General features: G+C 44.8%; 1 protein-coding gene across 1 annotated transcript; it reads right to left on the bottom strand.

Annotated features, from left to right (window-relative positions):
* Positions 1-2,083: 2,083 nt before the first annotated feature.
* On the bottom strand, positions 2,084-8,486 carry LOC119971281 (cytochrome b-c1 complex subunit Rieske, mitochondrial). Its single transcript, XM_038806630.1, has 2 exons — positions 8,201-8,486; positions 2,084-2,869 (listed from the first exon to the last, which is right to left on the bottom strand). Exons 1-2 carry the CDS (start codon positions 8,409-8,411, stop codon positions 2,259-2,261), a joined length of 822 nt encoding a protein of 273 aa, XP_038662558.1. The 5' UTR covers positions 8,412-8,486; the 3' UTR covers positions 2,084-2,258.
* Between the last annotated feature and the right edge of the window lie 11,818 nt (positions 8,487-20,304).

Raw genomic sequence — 20,304 nt, 5'->3', positions numbered from 1 at the left:
TTTAATGGAATTAACTGTCTCATGACAAACCAAAGTTAAAAAAATCTTTCACTTTCTGAATTTTAAATATCTCATAAACACTATTATAAAAGATTAACACACCTAACAAATCCTCTCCATGTCTCCTGCCTCTGCTCGCTGATTCTGAGCAAGAACAAAAAAGTGCAAATAAACAAGTTTACCTAACATCGGGGCAAGCAGGCTAAGTTAGTGCTGTCTCATAATGTAGCATTCAGCTACTTTGGTGCAGCGCGTGCAGCAAAAGGCTTCAAAAACACCGGATCGGAAGTTGGTGGCACAATATGTAGCACCCTGCCTCACAGCAGTTAGCACTGCGCCTCACAGCGCTAAGGATCCTGGATCAATTCCAGCCTTGGGTGACTATCTGTGTGGAATTTGTACATGTCTCCCCATGTCTGCATGGGTTTCCTCCAGGTGCTCCAGTTTCCTCTCAGTCCAAAGATGTGCAGGTGAGGTGGATTGGCCATGATCAATGTGTGTGGTTAAGGGATAGGGTAGGGAATGGCCTAGGTAGAGTACTCTTTCGGAGGATAGGGGCAGACTCAAAAGGGGCGAAGGGCCTCCTTTTGCACTGTAGAGATTCTATGGATTTGAACTTGGTACGCAGCGCACATGTCCGTGCATCGGGATGTCTGCATAGTTTCAATGCGCATGTGTGGCATGCACTCTCCGTATGCTAGCATGAAACACAGATGTAATGGGTCATTATCTTTTAAACACTGGTCCTCGCACTCTGGAGGTAGCCAAATTGCCATTCTGTATGCAAGTCCGAAGTGGGCTAATTAACTGTGGCAACACTAACAACATTCTTGCATATCAAATGTGTACATCCTTATGGTAGGTTTATTAACAATTAGGATCTAGCAGGAAACTGCCTGAAAAACATTAAATCAGAAATGAAAACGGTAGATGATTTCCCTCTTCCCATTCTAGTGATAAAGGCCAATTTAAACTCCTAATTTATAATCTTTATTATTGTCACAAGTAGGCTTACATTAACACTGCAATGAAGTTACTGTGATATTCTAAATGACACAATCATCACAAGACACAAATGAATTAGCACATGCATTCTACATTAGTTTTCCAATTAGGTCCCTCAAAAAAAATCCAATACAGGTTAGATTTAATTACAGTTCCAGCCATATTTCCACAACGGAATACACCATGTATATAAGTGTCTACTAAAAAGTGAAGGGTCACCTAATGTTTTGAAATAAGTAAAAGTAAAATCTTCTGGACACTGGTCACATTTTTGAAACGGTGTAATTAACCTACAACTCGGGCATCTATATACTTACATTTTGTCCCAAGGAAAATGCTTGTATGAAATTTACCAACACGAGATTAGGTATTTCTTAGTGCCAGGCTATTAAAAGTATACTATTCAAATACGCAGCAAACCAGTGCTTTAGGCACAGCTTTATGGAGAATTTTAAAAGCTTTTATTTAGTTTGGTGGGAGTGGGTAGGACATATGCAATAGATACATTAGCGTGGTCTTTTTACTTTATTGAAAAAAAATGTTTTTAAAAACAAAACAGATTTTCAATGAAGTTACCATGAATTCCAGCTCACTTACAGGCTGATGCACATAGGTTTGTTGAGAATTAGGAACCAGCAAGCTTCTTATAAAACACTTAAAGCTAAGCTGATTAATTTGCTTGGCTTTTGAAAATAGATTGCATGAATTGTTGGAATTATTTACAGGAGACATTTTGAACTCAGCAGAATCCGAATCTACTTTTTTGTTGGTAGAAACAAATAACAGATATATCATCTTCCAGTAGGATGCAACTTGTTTCAAACAAAAATAAACTGGTTCTGTAAATTTACCATGCACAGTACAAGACAAATCTGATAGCAAGAAGCACTTACACATTCATCTGTACTTCAACATGGCTATAATTTTGACGAAAGGTTTTATGAAACATTTTATGAAATGATTTTATGAATCAGAGTTAAGTGACTCATACAGCTGCAAGTTTAAGATTCGTTGATCCTGATCTCTACCATTAAACGCTGGAATCACAAGGCATATTACGCAAAAAACGTGACCACAATTGCTGACTGAAGCAAGATGGATATTTATTGATGTCGAACTTGATTTACACTATTCTCGCGAGCACTCAAAATAGGAAGGATTACCGTAACAAGTTGTTGTGAAAAATGTTCAGTTCAACAGGGCAGGTAACATACCAGTAAAACTGGAGGATACTCGACTGAAAGTTTATAACATTAACCTACAACTACAAGATCCTCATTAAGGAACTCGTATGGTGGCACTTCCAGGTTCTGTGGAGCTGGGCCTTTCCTGATTCTCCCTGATGAATCGTAGTGAGATCCATGGCAGGGGCAATAGTAGCCACCATAATCACCAGCGTTGGCTATTGGCACACAGCCCAGGTGAGTGCAAACACCAATAACAATCATCCACTGTGGATCTTTCACTCTGTCAGCATCTAATTCTGGGTCTCGCAACTCAGCTAATGTTACTGCCTGTTCAGTCTCGATTTCCTTGGGTGAACGGTGGCGGATAAAAAGAGGCTTGCCTCTCCATTTGAAGGTGACGTTCTTGCCTTCTGGGATGTCGTTCAGCTTGACTTCAACCTTAGACAATGCTAACACGTCAGCAGAGGCACTCATGCTGGAGATAAACTGAGTGACAAGATTCTTTGCAGCATAGGCTCCTACAACAGCTGAGGTTCCAGTTATTAAGTAGGAGAACCCTCTCCTGACATCACTGCTGTCTTGTGAGGATTTCCTAGGGTCTTGAACATCTTGTCGTCGATAGTCAGAAAAATCCGGAACTTTAATATCGCTGTGTGCATATCGAACTCTAGATGCAACTGTGCAAAATAAAAAGTCAAAACATAAATTATTCTCGTAACAGACCCTCAACGTGATACTTTTACAAAGATCTCACTTTGCTAAAGCTTAAATCGTGTCATTCCCATTTAGGTGTTTTGTTCTCCTCTAGTATTCAGTAGATAATATAAAACCTCACTAATCCTTTGCATAGCGTTCTCATACCTGCTAAATCTAATCTTGTATCAGTATCATTAGCATCTCTTGCTCAACAAGTGTTGATTTGAAGAATAGGGGCTGGATTCTCTGTAGCCCGACGTCAAAATAGTGTTCGGCGATTGGGTGGAGAATTGATTTTCGTGCCGAAATCGGGGGCAGCGCCGGTTTAACGGCGATCCGCCATGCGTTAGCACGTCACCAGCAGGCACACCCGCAAGGCTCCGCTCCCGATTGGCCAAGTTCCCAATGGCGTGGGGCACGTGGGTCCCCGCGGCCGGGAACCAGGTGTGCCAGCTACGGACTGTGTCCAGCGTCGCCACACTCGACCGGGATCCGTGCCTCTTGCCGGGGTGGGGGTCTAGTGGGCTTGGGGTGCGGGGGGGGATGTGGTCAGGAGGTGGGCGGTGGGGTCGCTGTTTGTGGGTTAGGTTACGCTCCGCACAGCTGACGCCATGTTTACAGTGCGAGCACAGCAGGTCGTCAGCCGTGCGCATACGCAGCCCAGGACCCAGCCGTTTTCTGCACGATCTGTGGGCGTTTCACGCGGCACCAGTGCTAGCCCCTCACTGGTACCAGAATCAGATCCTCTTGTGCCAATTTACTGGTCGTGAAACACCACAGGTCCCACACCGGCGTCGCCACTTATCTGCAGAAACAGAGAATCCAGCCCGAGGTTTTTTCTCTTTCACTATCTCAAAGCAAGTATAAAATGCCACACTAAACATTTGTAACTACATAATTTTTCCAACATCTGAATGTTAATTTAACTGGACTTCAACATTAACGATTGAATTTACATTAGAAATAAAATGCTATGATTGCATTGATACTTTGGGTAACACATTAAGTACACCTATTAGCATTAAGGGGGTATAAATTCATTTGCGGCAGTAGTAAATTTGCAGTCTGTTCTCCTTTTCCATTGTTCAATATCTATTAATGTTAGAGTGTCAAATGAGCTGCCCAATCACTTTTGTCCATTTTCTGCGATTGCGCAAGGAAACTTTGCAACTCAAGATTTCTAGATCATTAGGGGCTGGTTTAGCACAATGGGCTAAGACAGCTGGCTTGTAATGCAGAACAAGACCAGCAGCGCGGGTTCAATTCTCGTTCCAGCCTCCCCGAACAGGCGTCGGAATGTGGCGACAAGGGGCTTTTCACAGTAACTTCATTGAAACCTTCTCGTGACAATAAGTGATTATTATTATGACAGTCTTGGCTCACAACAGTAACCACAGTTTGAGTTACGTGGAAATTAATGGGATCATTGACCAAACTCTACAGGTAGGCCAAGGATCCACAGTACATACATAGGCAGCACAGGGTATAAAATCTTGGACAGTCTTGACTATACAGTGTTACTTGTCAGCTTTCACCTACTCTGCTGTAATTTAAATACATCTAATTGCATGTTTGGGTTCTACCTTTCCAGCAGTACCACATCCAAATCACTATGTCTGTTAAGCAAATCACTAGGTCAGTTAAGCTGAACTTTGAATGCTAATACTGAACCCATCTGTCAATCACCTCATGTATTGCTTCTCCTTCTGCACTCCTTCTAAGGTCAATTTGTTCTGAACTGCACACTATACTCCAGATGTGATCTATCCAGGGCTTTTATCGCTGGAGCAAAACGTCCTCCCCTTTATGCAATTGATAGAGGAAAGCTCTCTTCACACATATTGGCCTTCTGCTTTTAAAGGCTAACATGCCATTATTATTCTTTTGTACCTATTTTAGTTATATGTACATGGAGCCTAAACTTCCTTTGGTCCTCCACTGTTTCTAACGTTTTACTCTAATTACTGTAATACTCAAAGCTATCCTTTTTGATTCAAAATAGATGACCTCACACATGCTAGTGCTAAACCCCATCTGTCACTATTTTGCCTGCCCAATTAATGAGAAAGTTGAAATCAGAAGCATGGGGAGGGGGGGTTAGTTTGGTGGGGAACAGTACAAATGATCAGGTTCAACATTAAATTCAGAAAGTTGAGTGACATTTCAAAAACTCAAAAGATCTTTCCAGATCACAATAAATTTGGGTGTTAGATTCAAGATTCAAGTTTATTGATGGTAATTTCCTTGCTAAAGCATTTAACTCTTCAAATTACAAAGCTTTCATGTTTACCATCCCTGTCTAATAGTATGTATTTGTAGGTATCTTCAATATGCTTCAGATGGGGTGGTGGCGAGGAGCAAGGAAGCAAACATTTGGTGAATAGTCAAGACAACAATTTGCCGACGACAAGTGTGATAAGCCAAAACTTTGGAAAAAGAATTGCATTTATAGAGCGCTTTTGACCACTATCACATGTTTCAAAGAGCTTTCCAGCCAATTAACTACTTTTGAGGCATAGTCATTGTCCGAATGTAGAAAACACAAGAGCCAAATTGCATGCCGCAGACTCCCAATGACGGTGCTATGCTAATCACCAGATCATCTGTTTTGATGATGCTGGCCACGACACTAAGGATAACTTCCCTGCTCTTCTTCAAAATAATGGCATATTTTACACCCAGCCAAGCTGGGCGATGGAGCCTCAGTTTCCTATCTCATCTAAAAGACAACACACCTAAGAATACAGGACACGTCAATACTACACTGGAGTGTCGGCCTAGATTGCTGTGCTCAAGCCCTGGAGTGGGACTTCAACCCAGAACCAGAAGAAAGTGTGCTACCAATTGAGCCACAGGTGGGACTTGAAGATAAAATGTCTACAAAAGAGCAAGGCAAGGAGATGGAATGGTGGAAGAGAATCAGAAGCAGTATACTGTGTAAGGATTTCAAACTGGTTCAAACAGATGCAGCATGTGGCCACAAACCCAATTTGCATAATTCAGGTCCCTGTAGGTTATTGGAATAATTTACTAGAGTAGAATTTTTTACAAATGACATTCTCAGTGATTCATATTTATTGTTCTTCACGTGTTTTAATGTGTTAATGGAAGGTAAATTCCATATGAATGTACTTTAAGGCAACCCTCTATATTGCATTTTGCACAAACTAATAAGTGCAATCTCCTCCAGCATGTTATCCGAAAAAAAAATAGAATTTAATGAGAGCTCAACAAGGTACTTGGGGCTGGAAAACTTACAGCGTACAATTTTGAGACATTTACATCTGTTGTATTTTATGATTCAACAACTGAAATGCCAAACAGAAAAGGATCAGTGTTATTTCAGTGGCAGTTATTAAATTGTTACACTTCTAGCTCCAACTACCTCACAAACTGATAGATGGCAGTGGAAGTCATACACCAATCAGTCAAACTACTTAAGGGGGCTAACGATACTACTGAGCCAGAGTAGCTGTCTACAGTAGTTTCATATTTGTAATGCCACTTAAAATCTCTCCCTCCAAATCGGCATTGTGCATGCTGTCACCAATTGAACGGCCATTCATTGCATTAACATTGGGCTCTTACAATGGAATTTGCAGTGATATTAGAAAACCAAAACAGCAGTGGCCTGCACAGTGGATCTGAAACCTACATCAGCAAGGCAAGCCATTGGGCATCTGCTCAATCAATCAATCAAATTGAATAATTCTTACTAAGGCATAGTTAATGCAATGTCAAATTAGGCAAAGAAACTAAAATGGACACAGGAAAATAGAGTGGCATGAAGAGATTTAAATCTAAAACAATTAAAATCGGAAGGAATGATCCTCCAAATTTGTAAAAGCTCATTTTCAGTGGAAAATTGGTTATTCAAGCACAAACTAGATTGCCAGAAAAATGTAGGCAGCCAGATTAATCATTTCCAAAAATCTCACTCATCCTGAAACTGAGCATGGATTGTGCCAACCCCAACAGTCCCAGGACCGCAAGAAACTTCAGAGTCGTGAATACCGCCCAACCATCACATGAACCTGCCATCCACGGTAGCATAGTGGTTAGCACAAATGCTTCACAGTTCCAGGGTCCCAGGTTCGAATCCCGGCTTGGGTCACTGTCTGTGTGGAGTCTGCACGTTCTCCCCGTGTGTGCGTGGGTTTCCTCCGGGTGCTCCGGTTTCCTCCCACAGTCCAAAGATGTGCAGGTTAGGTGAATTGGCCAGGCTAAATTGCCCTCAGGGTCCAAATTGCCCTTAGTGTTAGGTGGGGTTACTGGGTTATGGGGATAGGGTGGAGGTATGGGCTTGGGTAGGGTGCTCATTCCAAGAGCCGGTGCAGACTCGATGGGCCGAATGGCATCCTTCTGCACTGTAAATTCTATGACTCGATGACTCCATCTACACCTCCCGCTGCCTGGGGAAAGCGGGCAGCATAATCAAAGATCCCTCCCACCCGGCTTACTCACTCTTCCAACTTCTTCCATCGGGCAGGAGATACAGAAATCTGAGAACACACACAAACAGACTCAAAAACAGCTTCTTCCCCACTGTCACCAGACTCCTAAATGACCCTCTTATGGACTGACCTCATTAACACTACACCCTGTATGCTTCATCCGATGCCAGTGCTTATGTAGTTTTATTGTATATCTTGTGTTGCCCCTATTATGTATTTTCATTTCTTCCCTTTTCTTCCCATGTACTTAATGATCTGTTGAGCTGCTCACAGAAAAATACTTTTCACTGTACCTCAGTACACGTGACAATAAACAAATCCAATCCAATCCAGTTAAGGAACAATGAAATAGGGTCTACAATCCAGGTAGATGTGACCCCCCCCCCCCAACATCATCCCATCTAGGCATCAAAAGTTGAAAGTGGACTGTACATCATTTAAGTAACTTTTAACTAGGATTCTGATGGATGGTCCCAACCTGAAACATTAATTCGGTTTCTCTCCCCACAGATGCTGCCGGCCCGCTGAATATTTCTAACATTGCAGCATGTTGCCTTTTTTGGCCTAAAACGATACTGGGCACCATGGAGCACCGTTTAATAGTTGAAGTTGTAAACAGTCAGCAGTATAGTACAGTATCAGCTTGGCCGAATGATTTCATTATACGCGCTGCACATTTATCTGGCCGGCTGATCGCAGCTTCCCAATGCACAAGGTCAGTGAAGCCCGGGAGCCTCGGTGACCTTCCCCTCAGCAACCTCGCAATGACAGGGGAACTCACTGACCAAACTCCCTCCCCAGACTCCGGGCCGGGCCGGGCCGGGCCGGGCCGCGCTCCCTCACTCCCGCCACACTCACCGTTGAGGCCGGCGGTGACGACGGGCCCGCTCTGGGCCGCTTGGCCTTGCAGCGACTCTCTGCACAGGAACGGCCGCTTCAGGTCCACGATCACCGCGTCGGCCTTGGACACCAGGCCGGGCACCAGCGGCTTGAGCTGCGGCGCCACGGTGTAAGTGGTAGCGGACAGGTACGGGGCGAAAGGCCCGGAGCGAAAGATTAGCGACAACATCGCGGGGAACCAGGAAACAGCCGCCAAACGACCTTAACCCAGAGGAGAGGGGAGCGGCCACTGCGCAGGCGCCGGGTTGGCCACCATTGCGCAAGCGCTGCCGCCGTCAGCAGGTCCTACGCAAGCGGGGCTGCCGTCAGCAGGCACCGCGCAAGCGCAGAAGCGAGAAACTCTGCATTGTGACACCCGGATTCTGACCTGGTGCACAATGTTGGCACACAAGCAAAATACTGGCGAAGTTTGCAATAAATACAAAAAATGTTAAAAATGCATGATCTGATGAAGAGTCAAAGGACTGTTTCTCTTCTAGCATATGTTGAGTTTTTCCTGTGTCCTCTGTTCTTGTTCAAAATGCACGTTGTGTTTTGAAAATGAATGAATGAAATGAAAATCGCTTATTGTCACGAGTAGGCTTCAATGAAGTTACTGTGAAAAGCCCCTAGCCGCCACATTCCGGCGCCTATTCGGGGAGGCTGGTACGGGAATGTAATGACACAGACTTGAGAGAATATGGTGAGCACCTGGGTCTGGATTCTCCGGTCCCCCGTCTGCGTGTTTCTCGGCGGTGTGCCATTCGTTGGCGGTGGGATTCTCCGTTCCCGCTGCTTGTCAATGGAATTTCCCATTGAAACCACCCGATGTAGCTGGGAAATCCACAGGCCGGGCTGCGTTGCCAGCGGGAAAAGAGAACTCGAACGGCTCGAAAGTTTCAACCCTGGTTTAGCCATCGCCAGCTGGACTGTATGATAATAATATAAACACTCAAGTTCTTTCAGTCATATGGACTGAAAACATTAACTAATTTTCTCTCGCTACAGATGCTGACAGACCTGTTGAGTTTATCCAGCATATTCTGTTTCTGTTGTTTAATAATAATGGTATTTTGTTCAAGAAACAAGTTTATAACCCAAAGGCAGAACTGTAGTGTAACTTACATCGAAAAACCATACACAAACTAAATAAGTGAAAAACATGGCACCTGCTAATAAAAATAGACAAACAAATTCAGCAGGTCACAGAAAAGTTGCTTTCCATTTCCCTCTTGGTGTTTGCACCTTCCGGCTGGGCACATTGCAGCCCTCGGGTCTCAACGTTGAGTTCGGAAACTTTAGACTTTGACCTTTCTCCTCCAACTTAAACCCCCTTTCTTTATTCCTTTTTAAAATATCCCATATATGTATTGCCTCAATGCAAACCCCCCTCCCCCCTCACAGTTCTTTTGTTCTTAAAGTTGCTACTTTTTGTTGCCGTTTCTACAGTTCTAACATATCCTCCCTTCAGTTCTGAAGAACAGTCTAAGAACTCAGAATGTTAACTGTTCTAATAGATTCTGGCAGACCTGCTGAGCTTTTCCAGCATCCTGTGGTCTTGTTTCAGATTCTAACTCCCTCAATTATTTTGCTTACTATCATTTAAGTACTTCACTGAGGACTAGAGTGAGGGCCCTCCATTTGCAACTTTCCGTCCTACATCTTGAGTATTTGAATTCAGTTGAACCTCTGAGTTGCTTTGAGTGTGATGGTGTTGGCCAGTTCAAAATTAGGATAGTGCTACAATCCCAGTTGATGTTGCTACTGGATGGGAATATCCCAGAATTGAACCCTGGCTCAAAAGACAGCAGGTTTTATTTTTGTTTAGAAAATGTGGATGAACAGAGTCACAGGACTGCCAGTTAGATTTTAATAACAACATTTTTTTTAATAAATGTGAAAAGTATGACTACAATACACTACTCCTTCATTTCCACTTAAGTCACAAATGTACACAAATCTTAAGGACAACACAGTTTACAAAATATATCTTCTGCTATAAAGTTGTCAATAAACAAACAATCCCTGTAACCCAACAGGTGAATTGTGGTCAGACAACACCCTACTCTAACCCCAAGTAATCCTCTGTGGATTTCTCCTTAAATATGCCCCAGATAACTATTACACTATCCAAAGAGAAAATGGTGGAAAATCTCAGCAGATCTGGGAGCATCTGTAGGGAGAGAAAAGAGGGAACGTTTCAAATCCAGATGATTCTTTGTCAAAGCTCAAAGCGTCACCTGGACTCTAAACTTTAGCTCTTTTCTCTCCCTACAGATGCTGCCAGACCTGCTGAGATTTTCCAGCATTTTCTCTTTGGTTTCAGATTCCAGCATCCACAGTAATTTGATTTTATTAACTATTACAGTATGATCCAGCCGATCTCACTAGACTCTGGCTTCCACCTGAGTGTTTCCAACACCACTCTTGAACAGACCAACCTGTAGCCATCTAAGATGGACACTGGGCTACAAAATGGAGAACTGCTAAGACTGCAGGGAAAAACAGTCATAGTGAGGACACACAGCTTGCAAAAGACTGTTTTGCATTTTGCACGTACAGAAACCAGTTTCAAGCCAGGTGCAGAGTTTCAGCCAAAGGTGCAAATGGGAAACAGATCTGCATAGTAATGAGGTGATCCAGATCCAGACCCCGGACAATAGAAACATTTAAGTATCGATGGATACTTTTCCATAGACGCCCAGACAGAATGGCGCCAAAGCAACCAAACACAAAGAGCCGTAGGGACCGCCCCACCCATCGAGGAACAACCCTAGGATTGGGGAGTTTGAAAGATATCGATTGGGAAAGACCCAATCGATGAGGGAGCCGCCCCAAGGGGCCTGAACCTCCTGGGACCTATAAGAGTAGGCCCCGCACATGGTTCGGTCTGTTTTGCTCCGGCCCAGATCTGCTGTTGCTCCCAGATCTGTTTGCTCCAACTGTTGCTTCCAGACTCCGGCCCAGATCTGTTGCATCGCATCCTGACTCCAGTTTCATCACTGGCCGTTGAGCATCAGCCATCGAACTGTAAGTGCCAACACAACAATCACTACGTGATCCAGACCTTGCTAGCCCTTGACAACTTTCCCAATCAGAAAGTTACAGACCAAGAACGGGACGAAGGCCTTGCTCCCTGACCTTGACTGTTCCTGCCTAGATAAGTATTTAGATGTTTAGTATTAGAAGTAAGTTAGTCTCTTTAGCGTATGCATGTGTATTTATTATATTTGTTATAATAAACACCAATCGTTTGGACTTACTAATCGGTGTATGGATTTATTACTTTGAACCTTACCTTGATATACTTGTGACGGTGTTTCAATACGACACCTGGCGACTCCGAGCATAATTACACATACAGAGCCATAGTAGTGTTAAGCACACGGCCGTTAAACGGAGGCGTGTTAATCACACTCCAGTAAAACGAGCAACAAACCTTAGAATCTTCTTTCAAACAATGCTTTCCCTCAGATGTTTTCAACAAGGATCGACCTCCGGGTTTTCCAACTTTCCTTTCAGTATTCCTTTGTCTTCAATAATCAGGAACATTCAAACTTTCACACCATCACTCAGGGATTCAGCCACCAATTGTTTCAACCTTTTACTTCACAGGCTGCTGTAAGATATCATCAACCTTAGGGATGCTTCTGATATTACTGGCTTTTCACTCCACCAGATCTGCACTTTTCAACTATGACTTTAACTTCAACAATTGGTACCCTGTTCCAATGGCAGTTCCTCTTTGTTCCTTTTTACTTCAATCTAGAACTTCTAGAACTAACTGTCCTTTACCTTCTGGACTTGAGTTGTTGCTCATTATTCCATAGTATGGCTTTCCTGCTTCTAGCAGGGTTGTGATAGCTATCTTTTCTTTCACTGCTAAGCTCCAAGTGCTATGCATTCAGCTAAAACTGAACTAAAAAATTCTTCCTACCCTAATGGTGACCCCTGGTTGCTAAATAACAGCTAATTTTTTCTCCAATGCTCTTGTTTATCTTTCACATCGTAAACCCCCAAAGCACAATATAGACACAGTTTGAACTGAAACCAAAACTCTCCATACACATAGCACTTTTGCTTACCATAAATCTTGCCAAAGTTTTACCCTTTTTCAGAAACATTAAGTTACCTTACTTAAATCTACACTTTATTTCTAATATCCAACAATGCAACATTGATTATTTACAACTACAGTACTTCTGTTTCCTGACTGCAGAATGCATAAGCAATTTTCCAAATTTAGTACATATATTGACTCTTCCTGTTTGTTAACTTTCAAACTGTGTGACATGAAAGATGTTCTTGTACAACTGGTACTGAAAATACATGTCTATTGATTTGTTTTTTTTGCACACTGTCCACTTGGCCAATCCAAGTCAGCCTGAATGTGTATTTTCAAGGTTTTACCATCCGCCAGGATATAACTTCATGACAAGGGGCATGCATTCATGTCTAATTCAGTCTACACACATGACATTATATTTAATGGCACTTAGCTGTAATGTTTCCTCACACCATTCACCATTCATAAAACATAATTGGGTCCCGCTGTGCTATGTAATAACTGCTCACAATTTCGGGATCATCCTGGGATACAAAGATAACTCCTGGCTTATTTTTCAACTGCAAGCTGTATTCTTAAACCTCTCTTCCCTGACCCCTCTACACTCACCTCCAACAATTAATGTGAGGAGTTCATGAACTTCATTATCAATAAGAACTAGACCATCCAATCTGCTGTCTCTGCCATGCCCCTTCTTTCCACCAGCCCGCCTAGCCAAACCTTCTCCATGATCTTCCATGCCCGAGTGCTAAAATTGTATCTTCCTTGAGTTTCTTTCCTATTGCCCTTCATAACCTCACCGAGCTTATCTTGTCCATGAAATTTGTCTCCTGCTTCTCATTCCTATTCCAACTAATCTGCTGACTACTTATCTTCCCCTCCAGATCTCTCTGTTATCTAGTATTATAAATGAAGACTCACCTGGTGAAGGAGCTACGCTCCAAAAGCTAGTGATTTGAAACACATCTATTGGACTTTAAACTATTGCTGTAAGACTTCTTATTGTGCCCTCCACATTATTATCTAATATTAGCATTTCTCTCTCTGCAGGATTGCTGCTCCTTTTTAAATCTGTCACTATTGCCCCTCTCAAAATGCTAACGTTTGACCCCATTGTCCTGCAAATTACCACCCCATCTCCACCCTCCCTTTCCTTGCCAAAGTCCTTAGACATGGTTGTGATCTCTCAAATCCTTCCCCAGAATCTTTCACAGAACTCCAGAATTGAAACCCCACAATTATGTTTCCACCCCTGCCGCAGCATCAGAACAGCTACAAATCACAGCTTGTGTGACCGTGAAAAAGGTAAACTTTCTCACCTCGTCCCCGTTGACCCACCGGCAGCCTTTGAGAGAGTTGCTACCAATCATCCGCCTCCAGGAGTAGCAGGGTGGCACTGTGGTTAATACTGCTGCCTCACAGGGTTCAATTCTGGCCTTGGTAGACGGTCTGTGTGGAGTTTGCACCTTCTCCCCATGTTTGCGTGGGTTTCCTCTCAGTGCTCCAATTTCCTTCCACGGACAAAAGATGTGCAGGTTAGGTGGATTGGCCATGATAAAATTGTCCCTTAATGTCCAGCGATGTACAGGTTAGGTGGGGATATGAGGATAGGGCGGGGAAATAGGCCTAGATAGGGTGCTCGTTCAGAGGGTCAGTGCAGACTCAATGGGCCGAATGGCCTCCTTCTGCACTGTAGAGATTATAACACTTCTCCACTATAATTCAGCTGAATAGGACCAATCTCACTTAGTTCCATTTATACATATCTCATCATAGCCAGAGTATTGGGCAGCGCGGTAGCAGAGTGGTTAGCACAATTGCTTCACAGCTCCAGGGTCCCAGGTTCGATTCCCGGCTTGGGGCACTGTCTGTGCGGAGTCTGCACGTTCTCCCCATGTGTGCATGGGTTTCCTCCGGGTGTTCCGGTTTCCTCCCACAGTCCAAAGATGTGCAGGTTAGGTGGATTGGCCATGATAAATTGCCCTTAGTGTCCCAAATTTCCTTTTGTGTTGGGTGGGGTTGCTGGGTTATGGGGATAGGGTGGAGGTGTGGGCTTGGGTAGGGTGTTCTTTCCAAGAGCTGGTGTAGACTCAATGGGCCGAATGGCCTCCTTCTGCACTGTAAATTCTATGATCTATGATCACTTTCAATAGATTCTGCCTATGTACTGTTATCTCTGTTGGTCCCAAGGATCTATCATTGGCTCCCTCCCATTTCTAATCCACATGCACCACCATTGCAACATCATCTGGAAACAGATAATTAATTTTCATATATAAGCTGATGACATGCGGCTCTATCTAGCCACCCTCTCTCTCGATTCCTCCACTGCTGTTAAATTATGAGACTGTCAGCATTTGGTTGTGGATGAACAGAAATGTTTTCCAATTAAATATTGGTAAGCCTGATGTCATTGTTTTCAGTCCTCACACCAAACTCTATTCCCGAGCTACCAGCTCCTTCGCTCTCCCAACAGTTTGAGACTGAATTAGTCTATTCACAAACTTGCTGTCACGTGGTGAACTTCAAAACCTCATATTCACATCATCAGCAAGGTTGCCTTTTTCTACCTCCGTAACTTTGCTCATGTTGACCCCTGTCTCAGCCCATCTGCTACTGAAACCTCAGTCATGCCTTTGTTACCTCGAGACATGGCACTTCCAATGCAATCCTGGCTGACCTTTCACATTCTATCCGCTATAAGCTTGAGCTCATACAAAGCTCTGCTGCCCAAAGCCCTGTGCACCTAAAACCCCTGTGTTCACTGAAATACAAAAGCAAAGTCTTGATTTTAAAATTCACATTTTTCTTTTCAAATCCATCCAGGGCCTCACCCCTCTCTGTAATCTCTTGCAGCCTGCAAACCTCTGAGATATATGGGGCGGGATTCTCCTTCCCGCTGCACCAGTTTTCTTGTGCGGCCCATGCCCGCCTGCAGCAGGATCCTCCGTCCCGTCAGTCGACCAATGGGGTTTTCCATTGTGGACACCCCCACGTTGTCGGGAAATCCACGGGTGTGAGCGTACTGCCGGTGAAGCGAACGATTCCGCCGACAGAGAATCCAGCCCATGTGCTTTTCTAATTCTGACTTCTTGATATTCCCCAATTTTAATTGCTCCACCATTGTTGGTTGGACCTTCAGTTACCTCAGTCCTCAGCTTTGGAAAACCCTCCGATACCTCTCCACACCTCTGCCTCACTTTCCACCTTTACAACATTCCTTGAAGCTCATCTGACATAATTGGGACGATTCAGCGGACTTAAAACAAAGTTTGTTTTTGGGTCCGCAAAGTACCTGGCTAATGAGGTCAGCACAGAGGCCGGAGACGGAAGCGATGATCCGCTACAACGAGGTCCGTGTGGCCACCCAGGCTGCGATTGAGCGGTGCATTGGGCTCCTCAAGATGCGCTTCCGATGCCTTGACTGCTCCGGAGGTGCACTCCAGTACACCGCCCTGAGGTTCGTCGCTTTGTGGTGGTCTGCTGTGCCAGGTTGCTTTGACAAATAGTCATCGGACTCTAAACGTTAGCTCTTTTCTCTCCCTACAGATGCTGCCAAACTTGCTGAGATTTTCCAGCATTTTCTCTTTCGTTTCAGATTCCAGTATCTGCAGTTATTTGCTTTTATCCTGGATATGTAAGTGATTTAAATACCTTTAATACCTTAATACCTTTTCAAATGGTTGGAACGGGGCAAAACTGAAGTGACGTCACAGTATTTAGAGGAGTATCGAAGCCAGAGACCGGAGAGTACTATATTTAGCATTTACATTTATTATAGAAATCTAGTGCTAGGAAACATATAGTGAGCAATAACATTTTTTTAAATTCCAGCATCCCGGATGGCTACGTCTGCAGAAAGTGCACACAACTGGGGCTCCTCACAGACCGCATGGTTCAGTTGGAGCAGCAATTGGATGCACTTAGGAGCATGCAGGTGGCGGAAAGCGTCAGAGATAGCAGTTATATAGATGTGGTCACACCCAAGGTGCAGGCAGAGAGATGGGTGACCACCAGAAGGGGCAGGCAGTCAGTGTGAGAATCCTCTGTGGTTGTCCCCCTCTAGAATAGGTGTACCCCTTTGGATACTGTTGAAGGGAATAGCCTATCAGGGGAAAACAGCAGCAACCACAGCAGTGGCACCACAGCTGGCTCTGATGTTCAGCAGGGAGGGTCAAAGCGCAGAAGTGCAATAGTCATACGGGACTCTATAGTCAGGGGCACAGTTAGGCGCTTCTGTGGACATGAAAGAAACTCCAGGATGGTATGTTGCCTCCCTGGTGCCAGGGCACAGGATGTCTCAGAACGGGTAGCGGGCATCCTGCAGGGGGAGGGCAAACAGGCAGAGGTCGTGGTACATATTGATACCAATGACATAGGCAGGAAGGGGGATGAGGTCCTGCATCAGGAGTTCACCGAGCTAGGCAGAAAGTTAAAAGACCTCCAGGGTTATCATTTCAGGATTACTCCCTGTGCCATGTGCTAGTGAGGCTAGAAATAGGAAGATAGAGCAGCTAAACACGTGGCTAAACAGCTAGTGTAGGAGGGAGGGTTTCAGTTATCTGGACCCCTGGGAGCTCTTCCGGGGCAGGTGTGATGTGTATAAGAAGGACGGGTTGCATCTAAACTGGAGAGGCATAAACATCCTGGCCGCGAGGTTTGCTAGTGTCACACGGGAGGGTTTAAACTAGTATGGCAGGGGGGCTGGGTACCGGAGCAATAGGTCAGAAATTGAAAAACTTGAGGGAGAAACAGGTAATAGGGCCAGTATGGCTCTGAGGAAGAGCAGCCAGGGAGATGTTGCTGAAAATAGTGGGACTGGTGACTTGAAGTGCATATGTTTTAATGCAAGAAGCATAGCAGGTAAGGCAGAGGAACTTAAAGCTTGGATTAGGACTTGGAACTATGATGTTGTTGCAATTACAGAGACCTGGCTGAGGGAAGGGCAGGATTGTCAGCTAAACGTTCAGGGGTTTAGATGTTTCAGGTGGGATAGAGGGGGATGTAAAAGGGGTGGAGGAATTGCGCTACTGGTTCGGGAGACTATCACAGCTGTACTATGGGAGGACACCTCAGAGGGCAGCGAGGTTATATGGGTAGAGATCAGGAATAAGAAGGGTGCAGTCACAATGTTGGGGGTTTACTACATGCCTCCCAACAGCCAGCGGGAGATAGAGGAGCAGATAGGTACACAAATTTTGGAAAGGAGTAAAAGCAACAGGGTTGTTGTGATGGGAGACTTTAACTTTCCCAATATTGACTGGAACTCACTTAGTGCGAGGGGCTTGGACGGGGCAGAGTTTGTAAGGAGCATCCAAGAGGCCTTCTTAAAACAATATGTAGATAGTCCAACTAGGGAAGGGGCTGTCCTGGACCTGGTATTGGGGAATGAGCCCGGCCAGGTGGTAGAAGTTTCAGTCGGGGAGCATTTCGGGAACAGTGATCACAATTCAGTAAGTTTTAAAATGCTGGTGGACAAGGTGAAGAGTGGTCCTAGAGTGAATGTGCTAAATGAAATGAAATGAAAATTGCTTATTGTCACGAGTAGGCTTCAATGAAGTTACTGTGAAAAGCCCCTAGTCGCCACATTCCGGCGCCTGTCCGGAGAGGCTGGTACGGGAATCGAACCATGCTGCTGGACTGCTTGGTCTGCTTTAAAATCCAGCGATTTAGCCCAGTGAGCTAAACCAGCCCTAATTGGGGGCTGGCTAATTATAACAATATTAGGCGGGAACTGAAGAATCTAGATTGGGGGCGGATGTTCAAGGGTAAGTCAACATCTGACATGTGGGAGGCTTTCAAATGACATTTCAGAGGAGGCATTTGTCAGGGCTAGAAGGCTGGGAACAGATGAAGCCTGTGTGGAATATAAAGAAAGTAGGAAGGAACTTAAGCAAGGAGTCAGGAGGGCTAAAAGGGTCACGAAAAGTCATTGGCAAATAGGGTTAAGGAAAATCCCAAGGCTTTTTACACTTATATAAAAAGCAAGAGGGTAGCCAGGGAAAGGGTTGGCCCACTGAAGAACAGGGGAGGGAATCTATGTGTGGAGCCAGAGGAAACGGGCTAGGTACAAAATGAGTATTTTGCATCAGTATTCACCAAAGAGAAGGAATTGGTGGACGTTGAGTCTGGAGAAGGGAGTGCAGTTGCCTGGGTCACATTGAGATCCAAAAAGATGAGATGTTGGGCATCTTGAAAAATATTAAGGTGGATAAGTCCCCAGGGCCTGATGGGATCTACCCCAGAATACTGAAGGAGGCTAGAGAGGAAATTGCTGAAGCCTTGACAGAAATCTTTGGATCCTCACTGTCTTCAGGTGATGTTCCGGAGGACTAGAGAATAGCCAATGTTGTTCCTTTGTTCAAGAAGGGTAGCAAGGATAATCCAGGGAACTGCAGGCCGGTGAGCCTTACGTCAGTGGTATGGAAACTATTGGAGAGAATTCTTTGAGACAGGATCTACTCCTATTTGGAAGCAAGTGGACGTATTAGCGAGAGGCAGCACATTTTTGTGAAGGGGAGGTCGTGTCTCACTAACTTGATAGAGTTTTTCAAGGAAGTCACAAAGATGATTGATGCAGGTAGGGCAGTGGATGTTGTCTATATGGACCTCAGTAAGGCCTTTGACAAGGTCCCTCATGGCAGACTGGTACAAAAGGCAAAGTTACACGGGATCAGAGGTGAGCTGGCAAGGTGGATACAGAACTGGCTAGGTCATAGAAGGCAAAGAGTAGCAATGGAAGGGTGCTTTTCTGATTGGAGGGCTGTCACTAGTAGTGTTCCGCAGGGATCAGTGCTGGGACCTTTGCTGTTCATAGTATATATAAATGATTTAGAGGAAAATGTAACTGGTCTGATTAATAAGTTTGCGGAAGACACAAAGGTTGGTGGAATTGCGGGTAGCGATGAGGACTGTCAGAGGATACAGCAGGATTTAGATTGTTTGGAGACTTGGGCGGAGAGATGGCAGATGGAGTTTAATCCGGACAAATGTGAGGTAATGCATTTTGGAAGGTCTCATACAGGTAGGGAATATACAGTGAATGGTAGAACCCTCAAGAATATTGACAGTCAGAGAGATCTAGGTGTACAGGTCCTCAGGTCACTGAAAGAGACAACACAGGTGGAGAAGGTAGTTAAGAAGGCATTGGGCGGAGCATTGAGTATAAGAATTGGCAAGACACGTTGCAGCTGTATAGAACCTTAGATAGGCCACACTTGGAGTATAGTGTTCGATTCTGGTTGCCACACTACCAGAAGGATGCAGAGGCATTAGAGAGGGTGCAGAAGAGATTTACCAGGATGTTGCCTGGTATGGAGGGTATTAGCTATGAGGAGAGGTTGAATAAACTCGGTTTGTTCTCACTGGAACATCGGAGGTTGAGGGTCGACTTGATAGAGGTCTACAAAATTATGAGGGCATAGACAGAGTGCATAGTCAGAGGCTTTTTCCCAGAGTAGAGGGGTCAATTACCTGGGGGCATAGGTTTAAAGTGCAAGGGGCAAGGTTTAGAGGAGATATACGAGGCAATTTCTTTTACACAGAGGGTTGTGGGTGCCTGGTACTCGCTGCCAGAGGGGGTGGTGGAAGCAGGGACAATAGTGGTGTTTAAGTGTTGTCTTGAGAAATACATAAATAGGATGGGATTAGAGGGGATACGGACCCCAGAACTGTCGAAGATTTTAGTTTTGACAGGCAGCATGGTCGGCGCAGGCTTGGCGGGCTGAAGGGCCTGTTCCTGTGCAGTACTTTTCTTTGTTCTTTATTCTATGCGGTCCTTGGGGGTTCCCCCCTCTTCAGGCCCCCGCAAGCCCCTTAAAGCAGCCCCTCCCTTCCAGGATCCCTACCCATCACCCCTCCAACCTCCCAGAGGCCTCGACTTACTTGCCCAGCATTCTCCCACCATTCAACTCCCTCTCCACCCTCATTTTGTGGGCATGGCCCCCCTCGGCCCCGGGTCCTTTGCAGTGCCACCCTGCCACTTGGGCACCCTTGCACTGCCATCTTCACAGCGCAC

Source organism: Scyliorhinus canicula, chromosome 9 (assembly GCF_902713615.1).
Source record: "Scyliorhinus canicula chromosome 9, sScyCan1.1, whole genome shotgun sequence".
Taxonomy (NCBI): domain Eukaryota; kingdom Metazoa; phylum Chordata; class Chondrichthyes; order Carcharhiniformes; family Scyliorhinidae; genus Scyliorhinus; species Scyliorhinus canicula.
The sequence above is the reverse complement of the archived record's forward strand: the minus strand, read 5'-3'. Positions and strand labels throughout refer to the sequence as shown.